Source organism: Thalassophryne amazonica, unplaced genomic scaffold, assembly GCF_902500255.1.
Source record: "Thalassophryne amazonica unplaced genomic scaffold, fThaAma1.1, whole genome shotgun sequence".
Taxonomy (NCBI): Eukaryota; Metazoa; Chordata; class Actinopteri; order Batrachoidiformes; family Batrachoididae; genus Thalassophryne; species Thalassophryne amazonica.
The window spans coordinates 40,551-53,914 of NW_022986325.1; the positions used below are offsets into that span (position 1 = coordinate 40,551).

Consider the following 13,364-nt stretch of genomic DNA (forward strand, 5'->3'; position numbering starts at 1 on the left):
ACAAGTGAATCAATGTAACGTGCTGGTGTTTACAAATAAATGTGCTTTTGTAAAACATGTCATTTTTTTCATTTGTAAAAAAAGAAATAAATTTCAAGATCCCGCTAGACAGCACCTAATTGCATGCGTGATGACATAACAACTCTATCTGGTTAGGGATACAAGCTTTCTTTCAATAACAAGAACTGTCAAAAAAAACTCTCATCTGTGGTTGCTGGAGTTGTGTGGCAATAGGAATCACCTTTTGAATGCTTGAATAACGATGTCAGTCGCACAAAGAAATCAAATAATAGTGAAAATGCGTTCATTGTGCCCAGAATGTTGGTATTTTGGTCGTTGAACTTTGCAGTGCGGTGTCATAATAATGCATCAATCAGTCGCTCCGTGAGGCATCATAACATCTGATAGGTTAGCGGCTCTGTGCAGTGTCATAACAACGGATCAGTCAGTCATGCCGTGCGGCGTCATAACAACAAATCAATCAGTCGCTCCGTGAGGCGTCATAACATCTAATCGGTTAGCAACTCCATGTGGTGTCACAATGGATCAATCAGTCACTCCATGAGGCGTCATAACATCCGATCGGTTAGCGGCTCCATGCAGTGTCACAACGGATCAATCCGTTGCTCTGTGAGGCGTCATAACAACAGATCTCACACAGCAAGATAATTAGGCCGATATTGGACCCGATCTTCCCCTTCCGATAATCTTAAGGACGCCCCAACAATCGTAATGACGCTAACTATAATCTTATCAGATATTCCTGCTGTGTGTGGTGTGTTAGGAGCACTCTGATTTGCTGGGATGAACGTGAGGAGCTAATTGTGCAGCCAATCAGAAAGCGAGGTGTTTGACCTAGGAATGTTCGTGTGTGAAATCTGTGTGTGTTGTTTTTACCGTGTGGCTGACAACACACACTGTACAACTAAACCTGTCAGATCTATGATTTTTTTTTTTTTTTTTGTCTCCACATATGTGGTCTCTCAAGTTCTGGAAACCTACAGATAATTTTAAAATCCTGCAGTCGACACTGTCATATATAACTGGTCGCCAGTAGATGGCAGTGTTCTATGCATTTTGATGCCGGTTATATATCACACAGCCTGAATTACAATTTAACAGACTTTTCGACTTTGCAAATGCTTTTTTTTTTTACACAAATGAAAAAAATGAAAATTTGTAAACACCAACACACATTACATTGATTCACTTGTGTTGGTTTTTACATAGAATGAATTAGTCAACCAATCAGTATGGCTGTTTACCCATAATCCCTTTGGGCACCTGTGTGTTAATGGTCAAATCTTCAGAATGGGCCTCATGTATCAACGTTGCGCACTTGTGGTGTAAATTTATGGTGTGAATTTGAAGTACACCAAAGTTGCCGTGACATGTATCAAGCAGTGCGCACCTGCCCATTTCCAGCGTACGCCTGACATGACCTTGATAAATGCGGCAGGTGAAAACAATCGTAATTATAATAAACACGCCCATAAATATGCAGACTCCGCTTCAGACACACCCTCATTTTATGACATGGAAGCCAGGAAGATGGCAAAGAAAAAGAACTCCACCAATCACGACGCATGCCAATAGAGCGTCAAAAGCGGCCGTCGTATCAATTGTTTAGTAGTATAATCAAAAAAGTGTTACAGTGGTCCCTCGTTTATCGTGCGAGTTAAGTTCTAAAAATAGCCCGCAATAAGCGAAGTCCGCGAAGTAGTCAGCGTTATTTTTTATAATTATTATAGATGTTTTAAAGCTGTAAAAAACCCCACTACACACTTTATACACTTTCTCAATCAGGCATGAACATTTTCTCACTTTTCTCTCATGTGTAAACACTCTCAAAGTTCAAACCTTAGTAGAAAAATAAGACCAACCTGTTTTCAGGCCCAAACATTTGTTTGAGAAATAAAAATAGAATGTTTTCCTATAAATACGAGGTCTGTTAGAAAAGTATCCAACCTTTTTATTTTTTTCAAAAGCCATATGGATTTGAATCACGTGTGATTGCATCAGACAAGCTTGAACGTTCGTGCGCATGCGTGAGTGTTTTCACGCCTGTCAGTTGCGTCATTCACCTGTGAGCAGGCTTTGTGTGAGCATTGGTCCACCCCTCTCGTCGTTTTTTTATTGCGAATAAATGTCTGAACGATTTGGAGCTTTGCTGCATCAATTTTTTTCCAGAAACTGTGAGAGAGCTCCAGGTGGACACCGTTCTGAAAATTAATATGGCTTTCAGGGACGATTTTATGGGGATTATACAGATTAAGGAGTGTTACTGCCGCTTTAAGGATGGCCCACAACTGCTGAGAGCGCGGCGCGCTCCCAGCACCGATCGACATGCTCAGACCCCGCTGAAACAACCAGATCATTTCCAACGTGAAGGCTTTGTTGATCCGGGACCTCGTCTGACTTTCACAAAAAGGCAGAAGATGTGGACATCAGCACTTTTTCGGCACATTCCACTGTTACAGGAGTTTTTTTCATGGAAAGAAAAGCGGAGGGACGCGCCACGGAGCCGTTCATTACGCGGCACAAAACCACCTCGGTGTTGGTCTCACAGGACGGCTTTCAGGTGGATTTCGGTTGCTTTTCAGTCGTGTGATTATCCGATTGTGATTGTGCATGAGCTGGACATGCCCCAACATGTCCCAGAAGGCTTCATCACGGCGTTGCTTTGCGCCATGCGGCTCCACCACGATGCGCGGAACTCCTCCGCATGTCTGTCTTAATGTGCTGAAAAAGTGCTGATGTCCACGTCTTTTCACAATTCCTGTGCTAGTCAGACGACATACCAAGACAGCGTCCAGTTTAGAAATGAACGGCACATTCCACTGTTACAGGAGTTTTTGTCATGGAAAGAGGAGCAGAATTCCGTGCATCGCGGTGGAGCCGCATGGCTTGCATGGCGCTCTCAGCAGTTGTGGGCTGTCCTTAAAGCGGCAGTAACACTCCTTAATCTGTATAATCCCCATAAAAGCGTCCCTGAAAGCCATATTAATTTTCCGAACGGTGTCCACCTGGAGGTCTCTCACAGTTTCTGGAAAAAAAATTGATGCAGCAAAGCTCCAAATCATTCAGACATTTATTCGCAATAAAAAAATGACGAGAGGGTGGACCACTGCTCACACAAAGCCTGCTCACAGGCGAATGACGCAAACGACAGGCGTGAAAAAACTCACGCATGCGCACGAAGGTTCAAACTTGTCTGATGCAATCACACGTGATTCAAATCCATATGGTTTTTGAAAAAAATAAAAAGGTCGGATACTTTTCTAACAGACCTCGTAATTATGATGGCTTTTAGAACTAAAGAATTTAATTTTAATGATCAACCTACGAGGTTGGACACATAAGAAATTATTAATAGTGACTGAGCAGTATTTCACAGTTCCTCTGATCGCGCCTCTTCATCCTGGTGCCATGCCTTTTTCCACTCACACCTGGCTGCAGGTGTCTGTTTCCGAGTGAAGAACACAGTTATGAATAGTTGGCGCTCTTTTTTCTTCTGGACGAGAAGATTCTTATAAAAAGACACGCAGAACACAATGCACTGTAAATAAAGGCATGCAAAATTGGACTAAAAAAATCCGTGACATTGCGAGGCCGCGAAAGGTGAACCGCGTTATAGCGAGGGACCACTGTATTCTCTTTTCACATGTCAATAATTCTTGACGTGGATATTTGCTCGCTCAATAAGACACGCCTAATTTTTCAGATTTCTTGATTTTTAAAATTTATTTCTTTATTTATTTTATGTTAACAAACGAATGGAGAAGACAAAACCCGATTGCAGCACGGCCGAAGGGAATGACAACACTACAGTTGTAATTATCAATTTCACAGTCTAAAATGGTCACACCACATAAAGTTAAGCTCAGGCTCGAAGTCTGGAGAAAAAGGCGAGCAGCGCTTTCTTTGCGGTCAGCGCTGTGGCCACGGATCGTGCTCGACAGACCAACAATCCCGCAAAAGCAGGATTTGTATTAATTATTATGTAGTATAATCAAGAAAGTGTTATTTATGTAACATATGCATTGATTTGTATAATGGCACTGTTTATCATGTTGATCATTTTCATTTTTATGTGGATTCCAGCGCTGGTTCATTTTGGTGTATAATTTACACCACCTCTCGACCTGGTGTATATTTTCAGCGCAGCGTACGGCAACGACCACATTGATAAATGCCAAGTAGCGCAGCCATTTTGGCGTACACCCCATATACGCGCAAATATCGCCGTACGAAACGTTGATACATGAGGCCCATTGAGGGCATTATTTTAAAATTAACAGATATGTTATATATCCACTTTGTACATTTTAACAGTTTACATTAATATAATTATTCTATCCAGAATAATTTGATTTATAAATCAAAACCATAAGTCAAACCTGCTTCCCATTTCAAGACCTGTGCCTCATGGCTGGACCACTGTATGGTGTTAAGGAGTAATGATGTTTTTTGTGGCAGTCTGGCAGCCAGATCCTTTCTGCTGGGGCAGAGTTGAGCTCAGCTCCTCTTAGCAACCTCACTGCTGTAAAATACATAGCAGACTGGAGTAAAGGGGATTATAAATGTTTCTCAAGTTACTAGCTATGTAAAAGAAGAAACATGTTAGCGTTCTAAAAGTTATCGGAACTAAATTTAATGGAAGATAATTGGTCCAAATATTTTAGCTTCGATAATAATCGGTTATTGGATGAGCTGAACAGTGTCCACCACTGGGTCCTGTACACAGCAAGGCAGTCCAAGATAAGCAAACAAATCCAAAACATCAGGCATAAGGCGTGGTCGGTAAAAATAGGCGGGTGGTCAAAACACAATGTGGTAGCAGGACTAGGAAACATAAAAATCAGAGCTGGAAGCGAAAGCACAAGGCACAATGATCTGGCGAGGAACTAGTGCAACCAGTGAAGCTTATATACACCCTGGCGATGAACTACAGATTAGAAATAGGTGTGTGGAGCGTTCCACAACAGGGTATGGCCCAGACAGAGTGTAACGCCCACCACCAAGCGATACACACAATAGAGATAGGGACAGACAAAGTCCAAGCAGGAAAAACCCATCAACAGAAATCACACACTGAAAGAAAAAGCAAAACTAAACTAAACAGAACAAAACATAATACAAAAAACTCCAGATCATGACAGTACCCCTCCTAATGGTCGACTTCAGATGGCCCAGGAGCATCAGGATGTTCAAGTGAAAGTCTCTTATCAATTCAGTGTCAAATCAAATCAATTTTATTTATATAGCACCAAATCACAACAAACATTTGCCCCAAGGCGCTTTATGTTGTAAGGCAAAGCCATACAATATCCATCCATCCATCCATTTTCTTCCGCTTTATCTGGAGAGAGGTCGCGGGGGCAGCAGCTCAAGCAAAGCCGCCCAGACCTCCCGATCCACACACACCTCCACAAGCTCCTCCGGGGGATTGGGCCATACAATAATTACGGAAAAACCCCAACGGTGAAAATGACCCCCTGTGAGCAAGCACTTGCCGACAGTGGGAAGGAAAAAACTCCCTTTTAACAGGAAGAAACCTCCAGCAGAACCAGGCTCAGGGAGGGGCAGTCTTCTGCTGGGACTGGTTGGGGCTGAGGGGAGAGAATCAGGAAAAAGACATGCTGTGGAAGAGAGCAGAGATCAATCACTAATGATTAAATGCAGAGTGGTACATACAGAGCAACAAGAGAAAGAAACACTCAGTGCATCATGGGAACCCCCCAGCAGTCTAAGTCTATAGCAGCATAACTAAGGGATGGTTCAGGGTCACCTGATCCAGCCCTAACTATAAGCTTTAGCAAAAAGGAAAGTTTTAAGCCTAATCTTAAAAGTAGAGAGGGTGTCTGTCTCCCTGATCTGAATTGGGAGCTGGTTCCACAGGAGAGGAGCCTGAAAGCTGAAGGCTCTGCCTCCCATTCTACTCCTAAAAACCCTAGGAACAACAAGTAAGCCTGCAGTCTGAGAGCGAAGCGCTCTATTGGGGTGATATGGTACTATGAGGTCCCTAAGATAAGATGGGACCTGATTATTCAAAACCTTATAAGTAAGAAGAATTTTAAATTCTATTCTAGAATTAACAGGAAGCCAATGAAGAGAGGCCAATATGGGTGAAATATGCTCTCTCCTTCTAGTCCCCGTCAGTACTCTAGCTGCAGCATTTTGAATTAACTGAAGGCTTTTCAGGGAACTTTTAGGGCAACCTGATAATAATGAATTACAATAGTCCAGCCTAGAGGAAATAAATGTATGAATTAGTTTTTCAGCATCACTCTGAGACAAGACCTTTCTAATTTTAGAGATATTGCGCAAATGAAAAAAAAGCAGTCCTGCATATTTGCTTAATATGCACATTGAAGGACATATCCTGATCAAAAATGACTCCAGGATTTCTCACAGTATTACTAGAGGTCAGGGTAATGCCATCCAGAGTAAGGATCTGGTTAGACACCATGTTTCTAAGATTTGTGGGGCCAAGTACAATAACTTCAGTTTTATCTGAGTTTAAAAGCAGGAAATTAGAGGTCATCCATGTCTTTGTCTGTAAGACAATCCTGCAGTTTAGCTAATTGGTGTGTGTCCTCTGGCTTCATGGATAGATAAAGCTGGGTATCATCTGCGTAACAATGAAAATTTAAGCAATGCTGTCTAATAATACTGCCTAAGGTAAACATGTATAAAGTGAATAAAATTGGTCCTAATACAGAACCTTGTGGAACTCCATAATTAACCTTAGTCTGTGAAGAAGATTCCCCATTTACATGAACAAATTGTAATCTATTAGATAAGACATGACATGTTGATGGTTTGGAGGAAGTAACTAATGAAAATAACTCAGACAGAACAATCGGAGAGAAAGAGTCTAACCAAATACCGGCATCACTGAAAGCAGCCAAAGATAACGATATGTCTTTGGGATGGTTATGAGTAATTTTTTCTCTAATAGTTAATTTTATTAGCAAAGAAAATCATGAAGTCATTACTAGTTAAAGTTAAAGGAATACTCAGCTCAATGGAGCTCTGACTCTTTGTCAGCCTGGCTACAGTGCTGAAAAGAAACCTGGGGTTGTTCTTTTCTTCAATAAGTGATGAGTAGTAAGATGGCCTAGCTTTACGGAGGGCTTTTTTATAGCGCAATAGACTCTTTTTCCAGGCTAAGTGAAGATCTTCTAAATTAGTGAGACGCCATTTCCTCTCCAACTTACGGGTTATCTGCTTTAAGCTGCAAGTTTGTGAGTTATACCACGGAGTCAGGCACTTCTGATTTAAGGCTCTCTTTTTCAGAGGAGCTACAGCATCCAAAGTTGTCCTCAATGAGGATGTAAAACTATTGACGAGATAATCTATCTCACTCACAGAGTTTAGGTAGCTACTCTGCACTGTGTTGGTATATGGCATTAGAGAACATAAAGAAGGAATCATATCCTTAAACCTAGTTACAGCGCTTTCTGAAAGACTTCTAGTGTAATGAAACTTATTCCCCACTGCTGGGTAGTCCATCAGAGTAAATGTTATTAAGAAATGATCAGACAGAAGGGGGTTTTCAGGGAATACTGTTAAGTCTTCAATTTCCATACCATAAGTCAGAACAAGATCTAAGGTATGATAAAAGTGGTGGGTGGACTCATTTACATTTTGAGCAAAGCCAATCGAGTCTAACAACAGATTAAATGCAGTGTTGAGGCTGTCATTCTCAGCATCTATGTGGATGTTAAAATCACCCACTATAATTATCTTATCTGAGCTAAGCAGTAAGTCAGACAAAAGGTCTGAAAATTCACAGAGAAACTCACAGTAACGACCAGGTGGATGATAGATAACAACAAATAAAACTGGTTTTTGGGACTTCCAATTTGGATGGACAAGACTAAGAGTCAAGCTTTCAAATGAATTAAAGCTCTGTCTGGGTTTTTGATTAATTAATAAGCTGGAGTGGAAGATTGCTGCTAATCCTCCACCTCGGCCCATGCTACGAGCATTCTGGCAGTTAGTGTGACTCGGGGGTGTTGACTCATTTAAACTAACATATTCATCCTGCTGTAACCAGGTTTCTGTAAGGCAGAATAAATCAATATGTTGATCAATTATTATATCATTTACTAACAGGGACTTAGAAGAGAGAGACCTAATGTTTAATAGACCACATTTAACTGTTTTAGTCTGTGGTGCAGTTGAAGGTGCTATATTATTTTTTCTTTTTGAATTTTTATGCTTAAATAGATTTTTACTGGTTGTTGGTGGTCTGGGAGCAGGCACCGTCTCTACGGGGATGGGGTATTGGGGGGATGGCAGGGGGAGAGAAGCTGCAGAGAGGTGTGTAAGACTACAACTCTGCTTCCTGGTCCCAACCCTGGATAGTCACGGTTTGGAGGGTTTAATAAAACTGGCCAGATTTCTAGAAATGAGAGCTGCTCCATCCAAAGTGGAATGGATGCCATCTCTCCTAACAAGACCAGGTTTTCCCCAGAAGCTTTGCCAATTATCTATGAAGCCCACCTCATTTTTTGGACACCACTCAGACAGCCAGCAATTCAGGGAGAACATGCGGGATGAACGGGGGATGATCTCATATTAAAGGGGAGACTATTCCAGAGCCTTGGGGCAGCCGCTGCAAAGGCTCCATCACCTCTCGTCTTTAATCTGGTTTTAGGCATTTCCAGCAACAGTTGGTCAGAAGACCTTAAGGCTCTGGTTGGGGATTTGAGGAAGAAGACGCTCCGAAAGATACATTGGGGCAACTGAGGGCTTTAAGAACAATTAAAAGAAGTTCAAAATCAACCCAGTAACGGACCAGAAGCCAGTGAAAAGTAGCCAATACCGACATAATGTGGTTGGACTTTTCCTTTCCTGAAAGAAGATGAGCAGCAGCATTCTGAATAAGATGGAGGCGGTTTAGAGAGAACTGATCCAAGCCAACGTACAAAGAGTTACAATAATCTAGTCTACTTGTGAAGAAGGCATGGATAACCTTCTCAAGGTCAGTCCTAGAGAAATATGGCTTGGACTTGGCTAGGAAACAGAGTTGGAAGAAACTTGTTCTAACAACAGCACTGTCTGCTTATCAAATTTAAAATGGCTGTCAAAAATCATCCCAAGGTTCATCACACAGGAGTGAATGTTGGAACCCAGGGGACCGAGGACATCAGCAGAGCAGGCTGTGGAAGTGCTCCCCCCAAACAGGATAACCTCCATCTTGCATTCATTAAGATTTAATAGGTTAGCACTCATCCAAGATATGACTTGGGTCATTGCCTAACGACCTTAGTGGAAGGTAAATTTGGACATCATCGGCAAAGCAATGGAAAGATATTGGGTATTTTCAAAAGATACCGCTGAAAGGCAACATGTTCAAAAGGAAAAGAATAGGTCCTAAAATGGATCCTTGAGGGACTCCACAGGACAGTGGAACCACATCTGAAGAAAAATGGCCCAGCTGCACAGAAAAGCTACGCTCTGAAAGGTAAGAACTGAACCAGATGAGAGCAGAGCCTGTAATGTCCACACACTGCTCGAGACGATACAATCGCGGGTTCCACTGTGTCAAAGGCAGCTGACAAGTCTAAAAGCATCAGGATGGCAGGACTACCTGAGTCAACAGCTAAAATCAAATCATTAAAAACTCTCAGTAGAGTGGTTTTGGTGCTATGTCTGGGTTTGAAGCCAGACTGAAACTTTCCATAAATGTCATGCTGGGCTAAAAACGACTGCAACTGGATGTAGACCACTCTAAAAAGCCTGACCTACAAAAAGGGAAAAAGACATGTTAATAAATACCTTAGAAATATATATGCCATATAATATTATTGATTTCAAACTCTCTTAAACCCATGTTAATACATTCTTGCATTTGTGCTTGGGTTATGTGAGGTTAAGAGTGATGACGGTCAGCACAGTAAGTTACTGTGTTCTTGTTAAGATATTTGTCTGCACCAAAGGTATATCCTGTATAAGCTAAGCATCTTTCATTATCTTGTTATCATGTGAAAAGACGTAACATCAGGCAGCGGTTCCACTAACACAAGGCTCTGCTTTTACATCTTTAAAGATGGACCTAGTTAGCCACATGGCCTAAACATGACATGGCATTTTTTTTGATCACGTAAGCACACATATGGGAGGATCACTTCTTTATCAATGATGTCAGTGGATGTCTATAAAACCTTACTGTAAACTGTGTTCGGGATCTCTTTCCTGAACGAGTTCCTGCGTGACCTCAGGATGGTGAGAACCCCAGATCTGGTGTGATTCACTTCACATGAAATTAATTAAACTGTCCTTTTTGTAACGGAGTCTTGTTGATTCAGGACAGACCCAAAGAACTCAGGGTCTAACAGACACAAGCAGTCTTCATTTGGAATTGGAAACTTCATTGGAATTGGGGTTGTAATTAAACCCTACGTACCGGCCCAGGCTCTGCATTCTCAGGGTGAAGGACTACTTTGTGTCCCTAGAGTGATAAAACAGTCAGATTCTCAAGTCCAGACTTATTTTCCCTTTTCTATGGCTGGCATACTCTCATAGTATGGAACTATGCTCCCTATCCTTTTAAATTCATTTTATTAGTAATGGAACAGGTCACAGCCTCAGCTTTATCTAAAATCTGGGTGTGTTAGTGAAGCTAAGGGCTAGTGACCGCCGATCACTTTAGTATTTTCTCTGCATTCCTGTCGATTTACTGCTGATGAATTATACCATAGCTGTAGTTTTTATGGGAGACTGATTCTTCTCTTGTTCTCTCTGTCTGATGTACAGATAGCGGGACGGCTACTGAACACAGGATGCCGGACTGACAAATTGCACACTGCAGTCTGCATTTGAAATCAACATCGCTGCGGGAACAGACCCACTGACGGCATGAGGACTGCTGGATGACCCTGCCTGTGGCATAACCAACTGCGTGGCCTTCTCATCAAATACATATTCTTTTGTTATTATGTCATGTTGTTTGATTTCCTGTTTTCTGTTTCTTCACCTTCATGAAACTTTGTAAAAACCTTGTGACTGTTAGAATGGCCTAAGCAGTGGGTCACCCCTTTGAGTCTGGCCTGTTTGAGGTTTCTTCCTCAGTATCATCCTAGGGAGTTTTTCCTTACCACTGTTGCCTGTGTGCTTGCTCCAGAGTCTAGGGGTTGGTAAGGTTAGACCTCACTTGTCTGAAGCCCATTGAGGCAGTTGTTGTTGTTTTTTTTGTTTTGGTTTTTTTTTTGGTTTTTTTGGCACTGTATGAAACTGAAAAATGAATAAATGAAAAATTAATAAATGAAATTGAAATTGACTGTGGAGCTGAATTAGTGCAGAAGGTCCAAAAGGATTCTTACCTCACGGTGTGGTTTTGTTTTGTTTGTGGTTGGTTCGGCCCAGATGAGTCGGACAGAGAAAATTAAAATGGTTGTGAAGTGTGCTGAAAAGTATCTAAGCAGGGAATCAGTGAAGGGTTAGGGTTAGATCAGGAGACACCTGATCAGCAGGCGTCTCTGCTTCTTTACAGCTCCCCCGCCCCAACTTGCAGAGCTATTGGTTTTTGCACTCCGGTCCAGTAGGTGGCGGTATTGTAACTTAAGTTAGTTGCTAACCTCCAGTAAACCTCAGAAGAAGCAGCAGCAGCAGGACGCGGTGCAGGACGTGGCCGTGGGGATGGCGGACGTCGGCGTGGACAAAGACGTGTTTGCTGAAGGATTGATGGACTTTTTCCGGCCCGCGGTCCAACAGCTGGACGTACACGTGCACTCAGTCAGGTAGGCGCTGACGTCGTGGGGACATTTTAAACTTCCTGCCTGACAAAGGCTTTGACCTGTGACGTCATCGCTGAACCGCAGACCACGTAGACGCATCACGTGACCTCATGACTTTGGGTTTGGGGCTTTTTTTTTTCTGTGAAATGATTCAAATGTTACTAACATTAATAGTTGTGTTTGGTAGCTGTAAACGTTTCGGTGTGAAAAGAGGCGTCCGGCGTCACCTTTATTGTTTATTGTTACTGAAGTCTTAAGCTTTATGATAAAAAAAAAAAACTGAAGAATTAAAAAATTGATGTCATGGGGAAGACACGAGCTGTAAGTCAGTTTGTGGATGATACGACTGTTTATCTTATAAATGAAGCAGAAATACCACCAGCTCTTCAAACGGTAACAAAAGCTTCTGGTCTTTAATTAAACACGGATAAATGTGAATTAATGCCCGTCCACGACTGCCCACAGACAGTGTTATATAACAGACCAGTTAAATATTTAAATCAAGAACAAAGAGTAAAAAACAATTTTGATAACACTATTAAAAAGAGTAAAGCTATTTTAAACACATGGCTACAGAGAGATCTGTCCGTCTTCAGTAGACTGTTGCTCTCTAGAATTATTTACTCTGCGTACTCTAAATATTACACAAATCAATCAAATTAAAACAATACAGAAGAATGATATTGTGAAATCTCTTGAGGAAGGTGGGCTTAATGCCATTGATTTTGATCCTATGAATGGGGCCCTAAAATTAAGGTGGCTAGAAAATTTCTTGACTCATAGATTCTTTATGGTTTAATCTCCCATCCAAAAAATTCTCAAATGTAGGCGGCATCCAATTTCTTTTATAGTGCGATTTCAAATCATCCAAGTTACCCATAAAACTGTCCAAATTTCCTGAACAAGTTTTACAGTACTGGAAATTAATATATAAACATAACTTCACTGTTCATGACACACCAATATGGAACAACAGATATATTCCTTATAAAAAAGAAATCATTCTATTTTAATATTTGTTATGAAAAGAGAATCTGGTAGATTCTGCATTTAATGGATATGAGAGGGAACTTTCTCAACTTTGCAGAGTTTTCCCATAAATACAGCATTGTTTGCACGATTCAACAGTTTAATGATGTTATTAATGCAATCCCACAAGCTCTTATCTGCACTTTGAGAGGTTCCCTTTTATATACACACACTGTCCCTTCTTTGCACTCTATTGAGCCAAAAGTGCCCCCTTGTGGACAAAAAAATGCAATAACAAATTTCTTAGAACTTTCCTCACCAATTAATTTTTTTCCCTTATCTCTTAGAAGAAAGAATTTATTAGAAGGATTCAGTAGTCAAAATGTTAGAAGCATTAGATGCAATTGGGTGGGATCAGAAATTTAACATAATTGCAAGGCCAAAGAAGTTCACTTTAAGATTATTAACATCATTTATCCCTGTAAAGATTTTTTACATTCCAAATTCAATATTGCTGACAGCCAATCTACTTTTGTAACAATAATATAGAAACAGAAGAACATCTCTTTTTTCTTTTTTTTTTACCTGTATTTTTACAAAAATTTTCTGGGACAGTTTTTGTTCACGGGCTAAACAGTATAACTG

General features: G+C 41.1%; 1 protein-coding gene across 1 annotated transcript in view; it reads left to right on the forward strand.

Annotated features, from left to right (window-relative positions):
- Nucleotides 1-13,364, forward strand: part of snapin (SNAP associated protein) — a 72,795-nt gene that overhangs the window by 39,746 nt on the left and 19,685 nt on the right. Inside the window, exon 2 of the mRNA XM_034165585.1 lies at nucleotides 11,584-11,753. Within this exon, the coding sequence (XP_034021476.1) occupies nucleotides 11,584-11,753 (170 nt within the window). The remainder of the gene's footprint in view (nucleotides 1-11,583; nucleotides 11,754-13,364) is intronic.